General features: G+C 38.3%; 1 protein-coding gene across 1 annotated transcript in view; it reads right to left on the bottom strand.

Moving 5' to 3' along the window:
* Positions 1 to 21,512, bottom strand: part of PARD3B (par-3 family cell polarity regulator beta) — a 371,997-nt gene extending 350,485 nt beyond the window's left edge. The window contains exons 1-2 of the mRNA XM_027677893.1: positions 21,411 to 21,512; positions 20,570 to 20,671 (exon numbers count right to left, since the gene is read on the bottom strand). Coding sequence (XP_027533694.1) covers positions 20,570 to 20,671; positions 21,411 to 21,512 — 204 coding nt within the window. The remainder of the gene's footprint in view (positions 1 to 20,569; positions 20,672 to 21,410) is intronic.
* Positions 21,513 to 23,334: the final 1,822 nt, after the last annotated feature.

Consider the following 23,334-nt stretch of genomic DNA (forward strand, 5'->3'; position numbering starts at 1 on the left):
TCATCAGATTTTTAAAGAAAACCACAAAACATACTCAAATTGTTCACGTATGTGCTTGTCTTGAGGACACAAACTGTAAGGAGCTTTACAATTAAACTCTCCATTTCCTTCTGTCCTTTTCCCTTCTCCTAAGAAAGAATAACACAACAAACCCCCTGCCTGGCCTAGTTCCGTTTGTTCCCCCTCTATATTTGGTAACCAGGCAGCTGTTCCAGAGCCCACAAGGACCCTGTGAGAGGAATACAACAGAGTGGCTGAAGGATGCACAGAAACCTTCAGACTTCTACAAAACAGACCAAGACTGTGCATTTATAAAAGTTTTCAAAGAGTATTTTTTTTAGTTACTTAGTTTTGCTCCAACCAATGCTCAAAGTACCTAATACAACATAGCTCATCCACAAAGCCAAGGGCAGTAAGAGTTAAAATCTGACAACTTTAGAACCCTCCAACAGCACAGACTTGGGAGTTTCCACTGTTTTTTTTCCAGGGAAGGAATAAAAAAAAAAAGAGAAAAAGACGAAGATGACGACAGCCAAGCTCAAAGGGAAAACCCAACACTTTTAAATAAGGTTTGTTGAGCCAGAGATTTGAGAACTTTGACTTGAAGGCTCTGCATCCATGCTTTATATATCATATGGAGCCAAACCTGTGAACGTCAAAATCCATGCTGTTTGTATCTGGAGAACTCCACATGAGTCTTACCAGTTTAATTATCCATTTTTCCACAATAAAAATATATACGCCATATATTCTTGCAGGTATAAGCCTACACAATCCTTTAAAGTTGCCTCAACATTGTAGAAAAGAGAAAGAGCACTTAACAGCTGTCAAATAATCAGGCTTAAATTACTGGGACTCGGGAGCTAGAGAATTTGGAGGCCCACTCTTCTGCCTCACATCATTAAGAGAATAGAAACTCGTATTTTGTTCAAATCTGCCCTCATCCATTCTTACTTCACCATCAAAAATACTTCAGGAGCCTTTACTAGGACAAGGTCACCCAGTTACAACATAGCCTTCAAAAACTGTGAAAGACATGCTGTGCACCACTTCTTTCAAATTTAAAATTTGCTCCATAACATAAGGATCAACAATGTTCATTCAATGACAGTATATTTAAAATCTATGGTGAAAGCAGCATGTGCTGAAGTACAATGCACAGCTCAAGCTGTTATCCAGAACCAAATAATCCACAGCCATTATCTAAATGCATCACAACAAGGTCCAGCTGATTCAGCATTCAAATGTTATCATATCCAGGCAATAAAATTGTTCAATTCACCTATATTTTTTTCTCCAAATCTTTCTGCATTTTTAAAGACAAATGATCTATTTGCATGTCATTTAAAAAGCTCCCTTAGCTCAGCTTATTCAGTTCCACTTTTAGCTGGAGCAGAGGCTTTCAATTGAAATATATAGCACAAACTCCAAATAATATGTAACTACACTGCAAGCCACTGCAGAGTGATTATCTTTCTCCAAACACTGAAGTTTATCCAGTTAAATGAAGAGATACTGCCTTGTTACAAAATCAAAAAAAAAAACCCAAAACAACACTATCTAAAATATACAAAGCACGTGATCACACTGTTGAACTGTTAAGTTTATTTATGTTTTGCACTGCTGAAAGCCAATGCATGCAGTAACAAACAACTGAACTACACAGAAATTGTTTATCAAGCCTTTTGCAATTAACAACTAGGAGGAACACATCAATATCTAATTAATAGAAAAGGCAATTCCAGTACAAGTTCAAAGACATGTCTTTTAGACCCACTATAAAAAACTTTGTTACAAATTACTCAGTACTAGCAAGCTAACAAAACACTAGCTATTAGAAGTAATAAAAAGCACTAGATGACTCCAAACTGACAGTTTTTCTTCCTTCTCCTGAAAATGTTTAATTGCTTAAAATGTCAGAGCATTCAAGTTGATGATTAATATTCTACTGCTTAACTGGGTTTTCAAGTCTTCTTTCACAAAAATTTTCTTTCTGAATACACTACATGTACAGAACTATTTCATTATATGATGCACCATGCTTCTGCCAGAAATACCATATTATCACTCACCATTAGCTAATGAGTGAAAGGGGCAAGAAGTACGATGTCACTGGCACTCAAATGCCACACACCAGGTTGTGAAGGCATGGGAAGAGAACATGGAGAAAAAAAGGGAATGGTGGCCCAAGCCATCCGTAAGACACACAAAGCAACAGCACAAGCCTTGCCAGACTCCAAACACAGACTTTTTACAAGGGACCTTGATCACATAATCAGCAGCAGAGCTGATGTAGTTTAAAGGCTTACAATGAGGGACCAATGTACTCCACTGGAATCTGACTTCGGATTTACAAGAGGACAAAACTTTGCCACACTATTCAGTGCTGCTAAGCACTCAGTACATGCCATTACCAGCAGCAGGTCCCACTGCACGCTGCCCAGGGACACCATCATATACACACCCCTCAATAACACTGTGCTGCCCTCACCCAGGCTGGGCATCTGCAGGTCTGGGGAGCAGGCAGGTAAAGGAGAGTATCCCTCTGCAGAGAAGGTGGCAATACAAAGAGAGAAAACATCCCAGGGGCAGGTTGGGGTGGGGGGACACTCATTCTAACCCAAACATAGTTCCATGTTAGCAGAACATGAAGCTGGACCCACCCTTTACAGCAATGCACACATGCACAATGGAAGACCCACAGCCCTGCAGCTCTATTTGAAGCTGATCTTTTCCACCCACAGTAAATTTTACTATTACAAACACTTCTGAAAAAAAAAATATATATTTAAGAAGTTCCTTATGTGCTCCAGTACTTTGCCAAAATAAAGCAATCTCCTCTAAAACCTGGCAATCTCAGCTTGGATAAGCAGTTGTTTGCCACTCTGACAGAGCCTCTCAGACTTTGTGTTAGACTTTATTAAAGAAATTGTCTTGTCTGCAATATGTTCATCCAACCAACTGTCCTGTATCTATTTTTCCTGGCAAGACAGCAGCTGGAAACAAGGGAATTAACATGAAAAACTGAACAGGAATAAGGAATATGCTTTGTACATTTGGGAGTTCTCTGGAAAACATGATTCAAAGGGATTTAGCAATGGTAACAGACCAGTCAAAGAGACTACAGCTTCTCCATGTTAGTAATTCATATCATAAGGGCCATCTAGTCTTTGAGCCTTTAGCAGCACAGAAGAGCAAGCAAGTAGGTATCTGATGCAAATAATATAATTTATACGATTAGTAAGATAAATACGAGTATAACACAGTTCTGAATGTCACAGTAAAATATGTAGGGCTAAGCCTGTATGTAAATGCACACACACAGATGAAGAGATAAATGGAAAATGGTTGCAGGTCAGAGCAAAGGGAAACTTTCCCAGGAGTGATCAGAGTTTAGCCCATTCAGCTTCTCCAAAAGTTCAGAGCTGACGACATTAACGAAGTGTTCTCTCAGAAAAAACATTTAGGCAATGCTTGCTTATCAAAAAGCTGACACTGGGCATCTGCAAACAGGAAAGTAAAGTAACCCATTTAAAGAAGTGTCAGTAACCAGTCCTTTGCCCAGATTAACACATCCTTTTCCAAACCATAAAACAGGAGACTTGCCTAGTACTCATATACTTAACAGAATACTGAAGGTGGGGAGGAGGCAGAAATTGGGAAGCAAATTCTCTGGGTTATAAGAGGATGATGCAGAGATGGAAAACTCTGAAATCACTCAAAATCAGCAAACCATTGTTCCCTAGGCCAGCTAAACAAGTGCTGTTGCTATTTCCATAAGGCAGCAGTGGTTTGGGGGTTTTGCTTGAGGTTTTTTGCTGTTGGTTTGGGGGGTTTTTTTCGCTCTCTTTTTGGAGAAAGGGCTTTGGTGGGAAGACAGGACATGGGGGAATCCAACTGTATGTTATCAGTCCATAGGCTGGTTGCTAGGTATAGACAAACAAAACCCAAAAGTTTGTCTGGTTTTTGGTGGGGTTTTTTTTGGTCGGTTGGTTTTGGTGAGAGCTCTTTGTTTGTTTGGGGTGGTTTTTGGTAGCTGTTTGTTCGTTTGTTTAAGAGGGTCAGAAAATGGCTTACTCTTTTTCCCTCACCTTACTTTTTAACCTATTACCTCAAACATTTTTTGGTAAATTTTCAAAATTGATTGGCAATGAAAGCATCCTGTTTCATTATACTGTAACTTTCCTAGATCTGATATCATTGGCACGTATGTCAATCACTTTTCAAATCCCGAGTCATCCCTCATGAGAAAAACCTTGGATGGCTCTGCTGAACACAAGAAAAACAAAGAGACAAAGAAAAGATCTGCTGTCATCCCTAAACAGTAGGGATACTCCATTCACTACCTTCTCCATACAAGGCCAAGTTCTGCATCTTGTTCCCAATTTCCCCCAGAAAATACATTAAATTGTTCGGTCAGAGGGGAAGCGTAACATCCAGTCCTGACAGTTAGGGGCAACAAGTAACACCATGTGAAGACCACAGAGGGCTAAAAGATGCTTTTGTTTGTGACATGAGCAGTCTGGGAGTTTTCTTTACAAGTGTTTGCACTTTCAGAACAACACACTAGGAATAAACAGTTCATCGCCTTCAGCAGATGGTTTGGTTTTCTCTGTATCAGATAGGGTCAATAATGTGTCTTCCATTAACTGAATGAAAGTATTTTCCACCTCCAACCATACTGCAGAATATATTCACCAGGCAACTAAAATAGTGTTCATAATGTGTTTGCAGTACAATTCTGGGTTTGGGGTTTTTTTTCCATTCCTAAGGAACATACTGGGGAAAAAGCCAAGTACTAGAAGTCCCAATAACACTCATTGTTTACAATAAAATCAAATGTTAACATGACAAAAATACTTCAAATGCTGTTTGTTATTCTTCCTCAATTCTACCTCACATGATTTGAAGATATTTAAACTATGTTTACATTCTCAGCTATCCTCCAAGAGTGGCTAATGTTATTAATTAGAAAGACAACAGCAAAAGGAATAGTATTTACTCATTTGCTTTGCACAACTAGGACAACTTCAATATTACCCCTTTTACTAATTTTCACTTTTAAAGGAATGAATAAGCCAGAAAAAACACTTCTCACTTGAATTTCCAAAGGAGTTACACCACATATGTCTTTATCTGTATTTAATACAGGGATACATATGTACATCTAGGACTAAAGTATGTGCCATGCTTTGGCTACCAGCAAGCTGGACATAGTCATCGTCACCTTTCCTCTTTTGCTTTGGGGTACCAGCCAGGTAGGTCTGCTACAATATTTGTGCACATTAACTTTCAAGTTCAGTTCTACTACCAGAATATAGTTAATTAGAGCAGAAAAGCAGGCAGCTCATAAACACCTGATGGCTAATGTTTAAAATGACCCAGGTCATTCTGAAATTTTTGACATAACTCTTCCAGCGCCTGCTGACAGGTATGTACCAGTTTGGGTTTTTGAAAGTCATTGATCAATTAAGTATCACAGCACATGGACTGTCCTTTCAGTCAGCCCACAATCTCTATTTCCAGCTCTGTTGTACTAATTTTCAGACCTCCAAACTGTAGAATTATTCATATTCTCATTAGTTTTAATGAAGAAAAGCTGAGGTTCCAAATGCTGCAATTATCAGGTTTTTCTCTTCTATATGTGATCAATCATCAAGTTTTCTAAACTTTGAAGCAGCACAGCTAATCAGCATAGCTACAAAACCTTTTCTGCTGGAGCACAAGCCTTCTTCACGCAATTTTATTTTTTTCAATCCGAGGAGGTGAAAGCCAACTCTTCTGCAATATTTTTGACTTCATGAAACAGAGCTTCTTGGTTGCCAAACTACATTTAGATGAAGCAGTATATAGATTTAAAAAAAAAAAAAAAAAAAAAAGAAAAAAAGCCCACACACATATCCTAAAACCTAATCCTAAAACCTCCTTTAAGAGCCAAATCTGCAGGGTAGGATGAGAGGTGCTGTCTAGCAGGCACCTTCTCCAGGGGAAGCAGAGAGGACTTACAAACAAGCTGAGTACAAGAGTAACAGCCCAGAACAGGAAGGTGCATGAAGTGGTATAGGACAGTCCTTATTACACTTCAAATTACAACTTCTAACTTACTGCATAAATTTATTCACATATTCCCTTCCTTCAAGAAACAAATGGAATTTCCTTGAACAGAGGAAAATGGTAGAAATTAGACTGTGAAATGCCAACAAAATCTCTGAAAATTGTGAGCTACTACAGCAAAGTTCAACAAAGCAGCACAGTCAAAGGAGCAAAAGATGGTCCTACTCTCCCAAGGACATTTATTGTCCTATTCTGGTGCATTATTGCTTAGCAACACAATTTGAAACTGAAGTTCTTCCTGTAGCGGTTGCAAGCAAAGAAGAGGAGCCTCAACTCCTTATGTATCACCAGAGTAGTATGATCACTTCATGAACACCATCAGCAACAGAACTGCTGCCTCTCACCCTCCTGGCAGCACAGAGCCCACAAAAGGAGTTACTTTGTAAAACTGCTCCAGGCAAAATCAACAAAGTTTCATGTTTGTGTCAAACTAGTTTAAATGCAGAACAGCTCCTGCACAGTTCAGAGGGCAAGAGCAGCAGGATTGGGTGCAGACACCACCATCTCTTCTGAAAGCAAATGCACACTTGGGCTGGCTCAAGGCTGCCAGCAAACCACAGCCAAAACAAAACTAAGCCTAGGAAACGTTCAACTGTCTTTGAGTGGTCCCTCTGGAAGCAGAGCCCTCAGACACTGAAGAAAAAGCCCCTTTTCCAGAGACAAAGGCAACCTAACAGGCTATCTAAGCACAGCTGTACACAACCACTGCCAAGGTCAGGACAGCATTCTAAAACAGCTACAGGGAAATGGGAATGTGAACCCCTCATACAAGACAGTAAAGAGACCATACATAGCTACAAGTCCTTTGTTGTATCCCAAGCTAGATTTGAGGGGGCTTGAAGGAGCAGCAAAGGTTTCTGAGGAAGGGATTCTGAGCACAAAAATTCTGTACCTTTGTAAGCTTTTATCTTCACTAAAATTAAAAAAAAAAAAAAAACAAACAACCTTATAGAGGGGAAAAAAAGAAATAACCTTTGTTGAAGTGCACTTCACATTTGATTTTATTAGATTAATTGCTACTATCCCCAAAAGAATTTACTTTTCCAGGTTGTGTTTATACATGAGACTCAACAGAATTCTAGCTATGAAGATGTTACTTGAATTGCCACTAAGTGAATGCTGCTGCTATACAGAATAACAGAATCTGACATCTAAAAAGAGAAATTAAAATTCTTCACTCCTTTATTCAGCAGGTACTATAACTAGTTTGCAGAGAGGAGGCACAGAAATAAGAACTACAGTTCTATACAAGGATTACAAATAAAGCCAGTGGGTAGTTTTAGCTTCATATAAGATCTGATAACTTGAAAACTAAATACACCACACGTGGTGATCAAAGCTCCTCACATAATACGTTTCATACCTACCTTCAGCAGTTTAGCTCCAATGTCACAAAGGTAAAGTGTCTTAAGACACCTAGTTCCTGTTGCTGCATTGTTTGTCCATCTCACTAACATTATTTTATACTGACCTATAGGAACGTCTTGTTCAAACATGTTTTTTCCTTGAGGCTTTGACTGCTATGTGGTAGATATTAGACATAAAGGAAAGTTTGGGAAAAACCTTCCTTAAAGGCTGAACATAAAACGATGTAAGAAACATGTCATCTAAGAAAAACTTTTCAGAAGTGTTAATATAAAATGCATTAGCACCATATGAAAGACTCCTCAGACTTTAAACATGTAAAACATAAAGATCAGGAAAATCTCAGTACTCCGAAATTCAGTTCTTTGATTTCTTATCAGTCGGTAATCTTTGTGTAGTCCCAGGAAGGCAAGCAATCATAACTTGAAAGTGCCACTAATATAACCTGGGTCAAGCTATACCTAGCAGTTTAAGCTTAAGACCTCAATCAACAGCAAATGAGGACATTTCTTCAGCAAAAGAAGAGCAAGTCTTCATCTTCTCTAATGGAAGTTCTTCCAAGAAAATGATTAGCAACTTGATTGCATTAACTTGATTGCATGATCTGAGGTAGTGTACTTTATTATCCTCTTGAAAATTACACCTTAAGTTAAAAATGCATTGGAAAAGGTGTACTTTAAAAAAAAAACCACCATAAAATAATTACTATAATTACTATAGCCTGCTAAATAAACATGTCAGAGTAGAACTTGTGTTCATTTAAAAGTTAGCTCTTATTTGAAAATTGCCTTATTAGTAACAAAAGAACCCCTATAGACTGAAAACCAGCTACTGTGATCAGAAATCACACACCACATCACGAAATACAACTTGACAAAAAGAGAAGTATAAGGCCACGTACTAATAGAATGCTGTCCTAGGAAGCCACATAAGGCACATCTGCACTTGGCTAGCTTTTAATGCATTTTTGTCTTTATTTCTGACTATTGCTTGTCTTCAACTCAATTTCAACAAAAAGCAACAGAAAAAGCAACAGAAAAAGCATCCACAATTGAAGCCTTCAACAAAGGTGAAGTGAAAATATGTCAACTTCATTAATTTAAAAAAAAAATTTTTTTAGAATTACCCTTTGCCCCATATTTGACATTTCATGCCATTTCTCTACCATAAGATAAACGCATTTCAAACATATGGAAAGTAAAGGCTATATTTTACTCACCAGAATTCAATTACAGTTATGAAGAGTTTCTTTATCCAACTTTTTATCCTACAGTTTCTTTTGGCACAGGAAGCCCAGGCAAAATTACCAAAGAGCCTTGAATTGATCAACCTAGAGGTAGCCTAGACACCCTCATTTTTCTTCCTCCAGCTCTAGCATTCCCTCCCAAAGAAGAAACAGTACAAGACAACCTCTCAGAAGTCTGCATTTCTGCAGCTACTCTCTGGCCACAGAGCCTGACCTAAGGTAACAGCAGAAAGCAGTGACACAAACTCATAGTCCATGGCACAGCCTGGTCCTCCTCCACAAACCCAGACTTGTGATACCCAGTGTCCTCCTCTGGGAAGTCAGTGCATCACCTACTGTACCAGCTGATTTGAACGCAGGTTGCTTCCTTCTCCAGCCCCTGTCCTCAGCAAAGGCAATGGTAAGTACACTCTAAATCTTTTTTAACATCTCCTTTGCTCTTCCATCTGTCTTTGAAGAAACAGAAGAGAACTAAAAGTCCTCAAACTTGAGTCTTCAAATTACTATAACTCAATTTTGCTATTAACACCATCATCACAGAAGAAGACAATGAACAGGAAAGTACTAATACTTAAAAATCACAGAATCATTTCATTTGGAAAAGACCCTTAAGATAATCAAGTCCAACCATTACTCAGCACTGCCAAGTCCACTAAACCATGTCACAAGTGCCACATATACACATCTTTTAAATACCTCCAGGGATGGTGACTCCACCACTTTCCTGGGTAGCCTGTTCCAGTGCTTGACAACTCTTTTGGTGAAGAAATTTTTCCTAATATCCAATCTAAACCTTCTCTGGTGCACTTGGCTATTTCTACCTGCCCTATCACTTGTTACCTGGGAGAAGAAACAGACCCACCTCACTAAAACCTCCTTTCACATTGGTGTAGAGAGAGAAAAGGTCTCCCCTGAGCCTTCCTTTCTTCAGGTTAAAGACCCTCAGCCACTCCTCCATAAAACCTGTAAGCAGGTTATGAACAATCAGTTCTGGTTCTTTGCAGAAGATACTTCTGAACTCTCAAAAAGATGAAGGCCTGTTCTCTTATTCATACACCTTCTAAAAGGTATTTACTGTGCAACCGGTACATCAAAGGTCCGTATGTCTCCACCCCTACAGCCTTTTGGGCACATCAGCCTCTCCACTCCCCAAAGGAGGCACTAACTCACGCTTACTTGGCACTTCCAATAGAAGTCTTCAGCTATAAAGCTGCCTCCGGAGCTAAAGTATGGAGCCAGTGCCCTTCCCAGCCTTTTAAAGTCAAACCAAGGCAGCCTTTCTGTTAGACTACACACTGCATATATCAAGAAGTTGGCACATAGAACTGGGTTATATGTGTGCATTTTTAAAGGCAACTTATATGATATTTTCCTCAAACATGTCAAATGTGCCTTAAATAAATAAGGGTTGATTTCTAAAACCTGCACACAAGAACTGAGTAGGCTTCGTTTTTGTTCAGGAGGTATTTGCTTTCACAACACCCATAGCATTAGGCCATCTCACCTAGAACACCATCCCCATTGCAACCAGAGAGTTCCAAAACACAAATTCCAAATTGTGTTTGCAATTGCTGAAATGTAAATGAGATTTCTACCTTCAACCTTCCAAAGCCTCAACTTTCTGGAGGGAAGAGTCACAGGAATCAGAAGAACCAAATGTGACCCAAGAGTTGTGTACCACTGAAAACATGAGCTTACTACACTGAAGCAGTTTTCCAAAACTGTACCAGGACCAGCTTCAATTCCTTGGGCCAGGACACAGTCACTTCTGAAAAGGAATGAAATACCAACACAAAACTTCTCCTCCTTCACCATCATCTTAAAAATGTATACCACAATAAGTGCTCAAGCCCTTGTACTGAAATAATCTTTAGAGCCCAAACTGTAGAACAGAACAACAAATCCCTTTCTCAATCCATATATGAATAAGTGAAATAAAAGTATTATAAATAGTTGAAGTTGCAAGAGACCTTTAAAAGTTACTAGTCCAACTCTCCTGACATGGGCAGGGACATCTTCAGCTGCATCAAAAACCCCTTCAACCTGGCCTTGAATGTTTCCAGGGATGGGACATTTCCCTCCTCTCAGGACAATATGTTCCAGTGTTTCATTACCTTCATTGTAAAAAATTTCTTCCTTCCATCTAGTCTAAACTGACATTCAGTTTAAAACCATTGTCTCTTGTCCTATTGCAACAGGCCCCGCTAAAAAGTTTGTCCCCATCTTTCTTTAGGCTCCCTTTAAGTACTGAAAGGCTGCAATGAGTCTCCCCAGAACCTTCTCTTCTCCAAGCTGAACAGCCCCAACTTTATCAGCCCCCAAAACATATTGTAATTAAACCACTGTGTGGAAGTATTTAAGAGCTCAGCTTACTTTATAGCAAAACAAGCCACCAAATTGTCTTACCACAATAAGGTTAAGTATTTTCACAATGTATCACTCCCTTGGTAAGCATTAACATGTGTGCTTATATGCACTTAAGCACCAACATGTGTATATAGAATTCCAAGGCTTTATTACATCGATGAAAATCATTAAGAAGGAATAAGTCTTCCACCAGGTTATGCTTACACAAAGAGATATTAAGCTCCTTTTCATCAGGACATTTGAATGTTCATTCAGATCTCCATTTGTGGCCAAATGCACTTCCAATGACCTCCTTCCCCCATCCCTCTCATTGTGAAAGGAACAGAAACGAAGACAGCTTCAGTTGTCAGACCACCAATTAGCTCCAGTGCTTAGTGCCCAGATGACAAAACACATTTTCAGGTTGAGAGAAAGTGTTACAGCTGCACAGCTGAATACTTCCCAAAAACTAAGTGACCCAGGTCCGAAACATTCTGCCTGCTGTATGTTTTTAATACTCTTTGAAAAAGCAAAATACAAATCAGATAGAGGGATCAACAGAGAATCAAATTAGAAAAGCACAAGTTTCAGATTCCCGTCTCTTATATAAAGAGGATTTTAACTCCGAAAATCCCCCTTTTAGCATTTAAATAGGCAATCTTATTCCAAAACTAGCAGGAATTTTGTTAGTGTCACAGACCCACTGTCACAGTTATTTTTTTTTTATCTGAGAAAACTAATGCAATACTTACCACAAATGGAAAAACTCTGGTGGTTACAGATGTTCAGATAAAGAAGTCACAGTTCAGAATGTTCAAACACAAATTACACTGGAAAAGCTAAAACTTTGGAGTCCATTTGGTAAGAACCTTCATTCCCACACTATGTTAAATTAGGTAGAGCTGAAATAAGTAACCCTTGCAATACGTTCCAAGAAAATTTTTCTATTTTAAGAAAAATTACATTATATAGCACTAAATATGTAAAAGCTTATACATTTTTCTAGGATAAACAGGAGGTTGATTAATGCATACAGGAACTGTGTTATGGCTCTAAATCTATAAAACTAAATTTTCTTTAATAACCTAAGTAACATCTGACCAGGTGCCTGTTCTTAAAGCTATGAACTTATCTTGAAGCATATTGCTAGACCTGAAGTTTATTACAAGAATGCTTCCAGTAAAACCAGGAGCACATGATAGTGTAATTGCACACCCCAGAATGTAATACCACACTTAAAAAACGGTTATTTTAATGATTACGCTAACGAGTTCTGAACTTCCAACCCATGTGCATACAGTTTCATAATTACACAGCTTGAAATCCTCATCAGCAAATCCAAATGCTCCTGAAATCCAAATCATTTTATAATCTTGAATAATGCATGGCACCTCTGCAGCAAGAAATTAAAACAAATTTCATAAAAATGCAAAGCTTCATAATCTGTATTCTAAAAGAAACTGCATTACTGAAATAAAGCATTGCTTAGTAAGTACTAATGATAGTGATTTTTTGCCCCCTCCCCCTGGTACTCACAGTTCAGATCCCACTTCAAAAATAAACAGACTAACTCCTACCAAAATATCCTTTTTTATATATATATGGTGGTTCACAGCACACCCTACTACACAAGAGTGAAATCAGACATCTGTTTCCTAAACAAGCACTGGCTCAAAATGGCATAAAACTTTTTCTTCCTGAAAAGTGTGAAAACATTTTTTTTTTAAATAGGTTGCAGCTTAACTGGTTTGCATACTATTTTGTCAATAGCAAAAATAAAACTCCAACTTAGTTCATCCAAGGGCCAGCAAAGCAAGGCCTACAGTTTTTCTGTAAGAATGTCCCCATCCCCAGTGCCTTTGTTTGTTTGCTTTTAAGCTGTCGGTAAACCCTAGATAAACTCAATGGAAGCTTTTAGCAAGCGTTGGTGCTGTCCTTTTGAAGAAGTTAAACAGCCTGTAACTCAAGATGACAGGAAAAGCCATCATCACAGTCAATGCAAAATCACAGAATCATAGAATGGTTTGGGCTGGAAGAAACCTTAAAGACCATCTAGTTCCAACCCCCCTGCCAAGCAGGGATACCTTTCACTAGACTAGGTTGCTCAAAGGCCCATCCAACATGACCTTAAACACTGCCAGGGATGGTGCATCCACAACTTCTCTGGGTAAGCTGTTCCAGTGCCTCACCACCCTCACAGTAAAGAATTTCTTCCTGATATGTAATCTAAATGTCTCCTCTTTTAGTTTAGACCTGTTCCCCCTTGTCCTATCATTATCTGTCCACATAAAAAGTCGCTCTCCCTTGTTTTTACAGGCTCCCTTTAAGTACTGGAGGCTGCTAAGAAGTCTCTTTGGAACCTTCTCTTCTCCAGGCTGAACAAGCGCAACCTTCTCACCCTGTGTTCATAGAACAGTTGCTCCATCCCTCTAACCACCTTTGTGGCCCTCCCCTGAATCCTCTCCAACAGGTCCACATCTTTCTTGTGCTGAGGAATCCTGACCTGAAAGCAGTATTCCAAGTGGGGTCTCATGAAAGCAGAGTAGAGAGGGAGAAACAGTTCACTCAACCTGCTGGCAACGCTTCATTTGACGCAGCCCAAAAGGACAGATACCCTGTTTTGTTCTTGGACTTTCCTGTGTCTCACATCTCCATATTTTAAGGTGTAAAAAGAGCAAAGGCAGCATTTAAAATACACCCTTTCTAATACTTCCCTTCCTTGTGGACACATGATGTAGAGCTCATTATCAGATATCTGAAGAGCTTCTAGTGGGACTCCCTTGGTAGAACAGAAGTTGCATGGAGGTTTTATTCACAATTCTGTCTAATCTTTATAACTGCAACACTCAGAACTAGCTATGAATATTTAAGTAAACAAATACCGTCAGCAACAACAATTTCATATCCTAATAACTCTGATTATTGGAAATTACAACTGAAACCTATTACAAGGTATATATACAAGGAAGAAACAGAGTACTCTAAATGTAACAAAGATGATAAGACTGTATTATACTTTTGGAGGTTGTAAACATGTTATTCAGAATAGAAGAAGTTAAATCCATTATAATTTTGACCAATTTAGGGTTTGAAAGAAGAATGCATTATTTGTTATCCTTTTGCTAATAAAATTTTAAGATCACTGCTTGTCTGTAGGATCTCGTTCCTGAAACCACAAAATATAAATACAAACCCAGAAGCAGTAAGGAAGAGTCACAGAGACAAATAGCTGCACGTATTCTGGCAGAGATACTAACCACAACCTACAAATTATATGAGGGGTAGGGAAAAAAAACAAAAAAAACAAGCAAACAAAAAAACAAACAGGTTAAAACCAAATCAAAGAACATCAACCCTTACATACTTGTTTTGCCAAATTTTTGCAACTTCATTTTCCTCATCTTGAGCATATCAGGCTTTTTGATCTACTAATCCCTTGTTTGACCTCATTAGCAGTAAGGAACTAAACATCAAAATTGGCTGCCTCTGGACACCAGTTTTTCAAACAAGGCATTCAAACTTCTGAAGTGTAACCAAGACTCTGCCAGAAGCACTAAGTCTCAAAAGCCTGAAGCCTGTATTTGCTGCCACCAGTCTGACAGTCAGTAAAAGCACACACATTAAAACAATAACTAGGCCACAGTATTAGTCAACTAAATGTAACACTGAGTGTTAAAACTCTAGTCCAGAGCAATATGAACCACCTTAGAAAGAAGAAAAGCTGTAATTTTTTCTTCTTTGATGCATGCCTTTTTGAGGCAGATTTTATGAATGACACAGAGCATCCAAGTTCTAACACACCACTTTGAACTATCCTGTGTCTGTTGCACACTTTACATGTTACCTCCACATTACATGAAACATTATAAACCACTTTCTGTGCTACCAGACACCTCTCACATTCTTATAAAAAAGAGATTTTTTTTTTAAACTTCTCCAGGGGAAAGTTGACTCAGATGCAACAACATGTAGAGGACTCTACATAAGAAACCCACTGCAGCATATGCTTCAGGAGGTAAAAATTCTCAGCTGTAATGAAGTCTTACATTTCTTGCTATGGTATTCCCAAACAAGTATAATATACTATTGCATAACAAACTGAAGAATAAAAAAAGCTCTATTCTGCACTCCAGTTATCAGGAAGTTACAAAACCCTAGAGAGCTCAATTACACAGAAGTCTAGAGTTTGAACAACATTTCTCTAACTTAAGTATGCATTACTTGCATGGATCATGTATTTGGGAATCAAACCATACAGCAAAAAGATCTGTAAAGCGTGACGTTTTCCAGCTCTGTTGACACTTCAACCGGCATAGAGGCCTCTACCACTGACTTGCAGGGGAAGCTTTTAAAGCACCAAACTGTAACTCCGCATGAAGAGAAATTCCCTCAGAATACTACAGCCCTTCATTTATTTTTCAAACTACCAAGATATTTCTGCCCACTAGCCTCCTTTTCATTCTGACTTAATTTTGCCATTTTTCAACTTGATGCAGAAATTTTCATTATCACCTCCTACTCTTCAGTCACAGTTACTGTACTTACCTAAAGGTTACTTCAGCTCTGATTTCCTTCTCCATTTCATGAGGAATTTGATGGTTGAATACAACAGAAGCTGTTCAAAGGTGGAATTAGCTCAATGTTACATAATTTAAATACACATTGCACATTAGAGTGTGCAATCACTTTCACAGTCAAAATGACAACTCTGAAGGTCTACAGAGTCAAACTCAGGTCAGAAAATAACTGCTCTCTAAGTGCTAATCCCAGCCAGCCATTACTCCCAGTGACTAACCTGCCTGGAGACAACAGAAAAGTCCAGAATCCACTGACAGAAAACACGCCTGTCATGTACCTGGAAAGACATTTCCTTTGTATAATTACATCAGTCTTGAAGTTCACACCTGCTTCATTTTTATTGCTTTGCTGAAACAACTTCTCCAAACCAGCCTCACACTCAAAATACTGTCAGTGAAACTAAAGCTACCTGTAAAGTCCTCTGTCTGAAGTAAGGCTTCAAAGAGTTACTTAGGATCCTCTACAAAAACTTCAGTCAGATCTTGAGCTTATCACCAGGAGCATGCACGGGCCCAATAACCATTTTGAACAGGCAGCAGCTGATTTCTCTAGCATTTGGAGACCATCCAGGAGACACGTGTTCTCGATATTGTATTTCTGCTCATAGTGAACTGAGATGAAAGAACTCAGTGATTGTGCTGTTTAATATTTCATTAAATGCTTAGCTAAAATAGGTATCTGAACTACACTTAATTCATACCATTTACTTGATATCATCATTACAAACACTTAAATGACAGTTACAGTCACTACAAATCTCGAAATAGTCACTGTTTCAGCATTTCAGTGATGTTGCTTCGTGTCCTTCGAAAGCTTCTGCTGCTGTTAAAAAACACAAGTTACCTATATTTAACAAAGGAGATTCCCAATCAAACACTGATTTCTAAGATCATGTTGGCATCCAGCTATTTCAGTGTCAGCACGTGCCCATCACAATCACTTAGTCTTTTTTTTTTTTCCTTCCACTCCACAAACCCCCTCCCACCATTAGCAATGAAACCGCAAACAGTCTCTGGAGAGGTTAAACCTACACCACCTTCTAGGATGACAAGCCTACATCTTTTGCCAGCAGCACTGATCAGGAAATGTATCTTTACACAAATGTTCAGCAGCTTTGAAGGCCGAATTGTAACTGCTGCAATACTGCCCTTGCAAGCACAGTCTTAAAAAACAACACCCAAAAAACCCCACAAAAAAAAAAAAAACAAACAAAAAAACCCCAAACAGCAAGCCACAAAAGCAAAAAAAAAACCAACCAAAACAAAAATAAACAAACAAAACAGAAAAAAATCCCAAAATAAAAACAAAACAACCTGAACAAACAAAAACCACCCAGCACCCTGACAGCAGAGCATCACCTACTTCAGAAGGGCTCTGCTGATAAAGGCATACCCATAAACATATTTTGCTTGTATTTAATCCTGTCAAAATATGAACATATATATACATAAGAAGTTTGATAGAAAGCATGTTTTCCCTGTAGACTTCTATGTGTGTTCAGAAAGCAGAACTATTCTGATCTAGGAAACTTTTCCTATAAGCTAAGCAAGTTTTAACTTAACACAGGCCTTCATGACATCCTTTTAGTCTCCCCAGGTGTTTGTGAGTATTTAAAACAAAAATCAGAGGGAATCTAGATGGTACATTAAGTTTATACCTTTAAGACATGTGCCAAGCACAGTAATATGAAGGGAAACACTTTGTACTCCGTCTTTTGCACAGCTAAGATATTTTCTCAGGACATTTTCTTCCTCAAGAAAAGTAATTTCAAGTGGAAGATCTGTTAAGAGCAGCTTATGAAGAGAACTCCATTTATAGCTTCAACACATTAGAATAAGACAATTTAAACAGCATGTTTTTATTCAACTGACAAAATATGGGGGTTTTAATTAATCCATCATTCAGATTATTGGGACATGAACCAATTGCTAGATAACCCAGTGAAAACAAACTATTTCAAAGCTATTCTACAAAACTATGTCAACTACCTCTGACACCCAATTCAGGCCACAGGTTATTGTTGAAGCAGCAGGAGCAAGAGGGACTCTCAGCAAATAAAATTTCCAAAGCATTTTCACATGACATGTTACCAAGAAAATATAATAACTAATTTAGACCTGTTTTATATGCAAATAAAGCAAGCCACCCTCTCCAGCACGCTTAACTGCGCAGTTGACAACCATTAATATCATCCACTGCACTGCCTATTTGCTGAACTTTGATTAATTTTGAGTTCAAGAGGAAGTCATGAAGTTAGCATAAGCAGACCTCAAAACCACTGCCACTCCCAATAATGGGCATTACACATCCCAGTGCCATCATTTCAATGTTGGAAACCAACCATTTATTCCATCTTTTTGTTCCCTCTCAGTTGTTCACTAACCCACCACAGCACTTGCTGCTTACTTCATGAGTAGTTGTGCCTCCTGAACAGTCTATTGTTAAGGACTGTCAAAAGCTTTTGACATTCCAAACAAATTATATCTGATATTGCTCTCACTGTTTTGTTGTCACAGTGAAATAAATCAATAGATTACAAGGACATTTTCCTCTGAAGAAACTGTGTTAATTTACTGCTATCAAAGTACAATCTAGAGCAGATTATATCCCTTTAAAAAAGCATTGGCTTCCCTCTACCACTGAAGAAGATCCAGATGGTCAGCAATGCCAAACACACCTTTGGTTAAAGGCACTGAGGTTAAGTGCAATGCTTATTTTTATAGAGAGTGACTGATTTAATGGGAAACTACATTACTGGCTTGGATGCACAGGGAAGGATGACAAGGACAAGAGAGCAACAAAGCTGTGGCCTATTCATTTATCACACATACAGATAATCATAACCAAAGACAAGCAGTGCACAGATAAATGTACCAAAAATTCCTTCATCTATTCAGGGACTTTAAACAAGATTGCAGGTCAGTTTGACCTGAATATCTCCTCCCCTCTTTTGAAAAGCTTAAAGATGCCCTAGTCGAGATTCTCAGTGTGAAATAACACTGGTGAAGGCTCAAAGGCCAACAGGACACAATAAAACTATCAAAACTACTTGTAAGCCTTTTATGGGCCTGGTTCTTTGTTATCAGATCATACCAAACCTTGTCAGTAAGTGGTATGGACAGCTCCTTACACACGCTGTGGGCACAATTCCACTCTCAAATGAAAGCATTCTTCGATCTCTCAAACCAGTAGATCCCTTACATCGTTCTCCTCTACTTTAATCAAAAAATCAGATTTGTCACTGCAGCTGCTGCTGTTCAGCAAGTCTTTCTTATCCCTGTTTCACCAAGCCATTCTGAAGAAGATGACAGTGGTGCATCACATGTAACTGAGACATCACAGGAAGAGAAGCTGAGGAGTTTACTATATTCCTAAAACACCTCAGACCACTTCAGAGAGTAAGATCCCAGTTTTCCAGTGAGTTTTCCTCAAGGCAGCTTCAGAAGCAGTCTCACCTAGCACTGTTATAACTGAAGAAGCTTAAACCTACAGCTGTGTGTGAACTAGAAGCTTCATCAGCAACACAAACTCAACCAGTGACACGCACCAACAAGGTATAGTAAAGGCCCTGGTCACAGGATTGCATAGCAAATACTCTGAAAACTAATGCTCATCAGTACTTCAAATAGAGAAAATCCTGGGTGGTTGTGCTAATTTTCATGAACTGGTGAGATCAGTAATGCATTTCCCTTTGATGCGATAACTCATTTTATGAAATCTTATGCTTATGGTCTTATCCCTGATACACAGCGGTGTCAAATTCAGAACCCAGTCTTTTAGTCTCCAAACACTTCTGGGAAAAAAACTCCTGTGGTGTTTTAAGTATACTTTCAGTAAATATGGACGAGTAAGAAACACAAGTATGATAAAAAGAATATATATCTAACAGAGATCCATTGTTTTTAAGAATTCCCACACAAACCACTACAAAATGACAGTGAAGTACACCTTAGACAATTTTCTGAGGTATTGAGAAACAGCAGCCCGTTAATCATAAGCAAAATGTTGCACTTTGTATTCATTGAAGAATCAACAGCATACAAAACTAGCAATTCTGTTTGAAATATAGAGAATTATTTTTTAAGTCATAAAGCATCTGGCACTTCAAATAGACAAAGCTATTTGTCTAAAAGCACAGGCATATCCTATATTTGGATCTTAAGTTTCAAGCCACTAGATATTTTTTCCTCTGATTTTATGAAGAAAATAAATAGAATCAGCAAAGTTTTATAAATTATACCCCTCCTCCTCTATGCTGAAATAAGTTCCCAATTGGATTCTCAAAACTAAATTTTTCTGTTAATTACAAAAAAATTAAAAGGGGCTTCTCTGCAGCTACTACTTCTCTACCCAGAAAGGAAATCTACTTAATTTGAATTGAAAGTTAGAGACACTGCTTTTAAAATTCATAACTGGCCTGCTTAGACTTTCAGTAGCAAATCATGGGAACTCCTCCTGAAATTTAATACAGCTGAAGCAGCTGTTCTTGTCATCAGAGGATTTGTCTGTTTATTTTGTCACACTCAACCATGACATTTGAATGATTCTCAAAAACTTGATTCTATGCAAAGGAAGAGATTATAAAAGATGTTTTAAGTGGCATAAAAAATGTCTTGCAAAACTCACATTCATTCACCATTCTATTTTAATATAGGCATAAAAAGAAACACAGAACTGCTTGAAAAGGTTAAGTTCTAAATGAACTGCTACGCTTCTCTTATTATCTTCACTGCTTTGGTCATGCTTCCCACTCCCTCCTTCTACTCCAGAAGCAGAGAAATACAGCACCTATGGACAGATGTGTTTAAAAATATTTAACACCCATTTCACCTGTCAGATGTCCAAGAAATGAGAAAGTAGCATTAGTTGTTTGAAAAGACACATCAAAAAGCAAAAGTAATATTTTCATCCAAGCTCTACCTTATCTTTGTCTTCCACAACATCTGCCAGCACATCATCTGGGTCCAGGATTCCTCCATCTGTATACTCCAGGTGGTGAATATTTACCCAGGAAGTTGGATCCTGTAAGATAAAAACAAGACTTCTTAACTTAACCTTGTATGATTTCAGTGCTATCGGACAAAGTAGCTTTGTATCCCACTTGCTCTCCACCTATTTCCCTCTGCAGTCATGAGGCAGAAGCTTGGAGCCACTACCTGAAACTGAGAGTGAACGAAAACTACAAGACATTACCTAGAGAACACTGTTCAAAAGACCTTCAAAACATATGTTTTCATTTCCTTATCATTTCTTGCTTAATTTAAATAGGTAATTTATAAGAAGTTAATAAAAAATAACTTTTGTTTTACACTATTTTATAGTTGGAATATTTTGGTTATTATCAGCACAAACACATAAAAAAATTATATTTTTTTATATATATATATATATATATATGGATGGACTTGCACCATTCCTGACAGGTTGGGAGTGGGGGCAGTGTACACACATAATTTTGGATATATAAAACACACCCATCATTTCTTTCTCTGAGGTAGATCAGGCTATGTTCTATTGGAACATCTTGTACAGCATGATGAAGAAAGAAAACATGCTTAGTTAAGATTTTAAAGCATATTTGAGTCCTCCATCAAATATTATGGAGAGTGGCCAGAATATGCTAAAATTAAGGGTTGGATGGAGTGAGCTTTCCTCAGAGTAGCTTGCACAGCACTATGTTTTGGATCTGTGACCAGAACAATGTTGGTAACGGGTGTTTTGGCTATTGCTGAGCAGAGCTTGCACAGCATCAAAGCCGTGCCTGTTTCTCACCACACCAGCAAGGAGGGCGGGGCGTGCACAGGAAGCTGGGAGGGGACACAGCCAGAACAGCTGGCCCAAATTGTCCAAAGGAATGGTCCATATCAAATGACACTGTGCTCAGAAAGAAAAGCTGGAGGAAAGAAAAAAGAGGCAGAGAGATACGTGCAGCTTTTGGTTTATCCATTAATGTTCCTCCTGAACCTTTTAACTAAGGTAACCAAAAAGGTTTTCATATAGTTAGCAACACTGGAACAGCATACTTGAAACTCTCCTCTTAATCAGACAAACATCTGTGGCTAATACATTTGGCTGAAGATACATTAAAACCTGTTATATGTATTATGCTTTTTAAGTGTCCTGTAAATAGAATAAAGCTGAAGTTAAAAAATAAACAGCTGATTAGAATATTTTGGTTTCAGTGTTCACTTCTATTTGTGATTGAGCAGCTGCCTCAACCCAGATGTGTCACTGAAACAGAAACAAAGAAAAAATGACTGTAAATACTCTATTTTCTCAACAGAATGCTGCAAACTGGCAGGACACAAGCTCAAGACACACAACCACCCTAAACTATGTTAAACTTAACAAATTCTTAACCTTACCTTACTTTGGACCACAACAAATACAGTAATTTAATGATTTTTGTTAGCAGTTATATCAAGAGCAAGTCTCCAAATCAGTCTCAAAGAACAGAAGGATGCCATTCCTCACTGACCTTTTGAAGCAAGTGTGGCCAATAAAGGATTTTTTAAGTGACAGGAATGACAATTCACACTGAAATACAAGAACTAAGCCAGAACAAGATTCAGTTTCCCTCGAAGAAAAATACTTGTTAGATGGTTTAGGTACTGCTCCCACACATAGTCTGAACAGTACACACAGTATGAACACACTATGATCTTTTGATCTCAAGGACTCCCCAATTACAGTAACTACCACAGACTACAGCAAGACTGAACACTTGTTGTTTCAGAAATACAAATATGAAACTGGCTTCTATAAACTTACATGAACTTCAACCCTGAAAGTTGAAAAATACATGCTGGGGACAGGGAGCTTTTTAGATTTGCTTGATGAGGCAAACAGTAATTACCACTAGATAGCCTAGGTGGAAGAAATTCCCTCTGGACAGTCACAGAAGTAACAAGTAACATCTGACCAGCAAAATCACTCACCCATTCCAAAGAAATTTCAAAGTCAGAGAACTTTTTCTGTTTTTTGGATGAACTCCAAACACTGCCATGCATTGGATACAAAGTGTCTATTCAAAAAAAACCCCTAAAATCTATGTATCAATTTCTTCTGCCTTTCTTTACTCCCACCAAGAATCTAGACAGCTTCACTAAATAAAACACTGATGTTTTAGATAATTCACGATATAAAACAAGCCATTATCCACCAGCAGATGTAAGAGTTGAGTATCCAAAGTCCCAAATAGCATTTCATCCACATGCACATGCACATACAGACTCGTGTTTTACACGTTATTTAGAGCTCAAAAGGAGTAGAACAGGTCCAAAACATAACTGTGGTAGAATCATTATCAGAGAAAATGAAACTTGCTAAGGAAAAGAATGGTCTTACTTTAAGTTTCTTATGCTTTACTAAGATACAACAATCAAAAAGAGTGTCAAGAACACTTCAGGTTGCCATGTGTCTTAAAACTCCTAGGCAGGAAACTGCATGTCCAAAGTAACAAAGTAACTTTGTGCTTCATAAAGTATATCCCTGCAGTTCTTGCCAAAGAGACAGCTTCTCTGCTTGCACAGTATTTTCCGAATGGTCTGAAAGTCAGAACCCAGTAAGAGCAGTAACAGAGGTGACAGGCTGTTGCAGAGCTACACATGTGAAGGGTCAGTCCCAGATCACATTTGTTTGCTTCAATGAAATAACACTTCTTACCTGTTGAAAGCAGAAAATGC

The sequence above is a fragment of the Neopelma chrysocephalum genome, unplaced genomic scaffold (assembly GCF_003984885.1).
Source record: "Neopelma chrysocephalum unplaced genomic scaffold, ASM398488v2 Primary Assembly neopelma1_44, whole genome shotgun sequence".
In the NCBI taxonomy this organism is placed as follows: domain Eukaryota; kingdom Metazoa; phylum Chordata; class Aves; order Passeriformes; family Pipridae; genus Neopelma; species Neopelma chrysocephalum.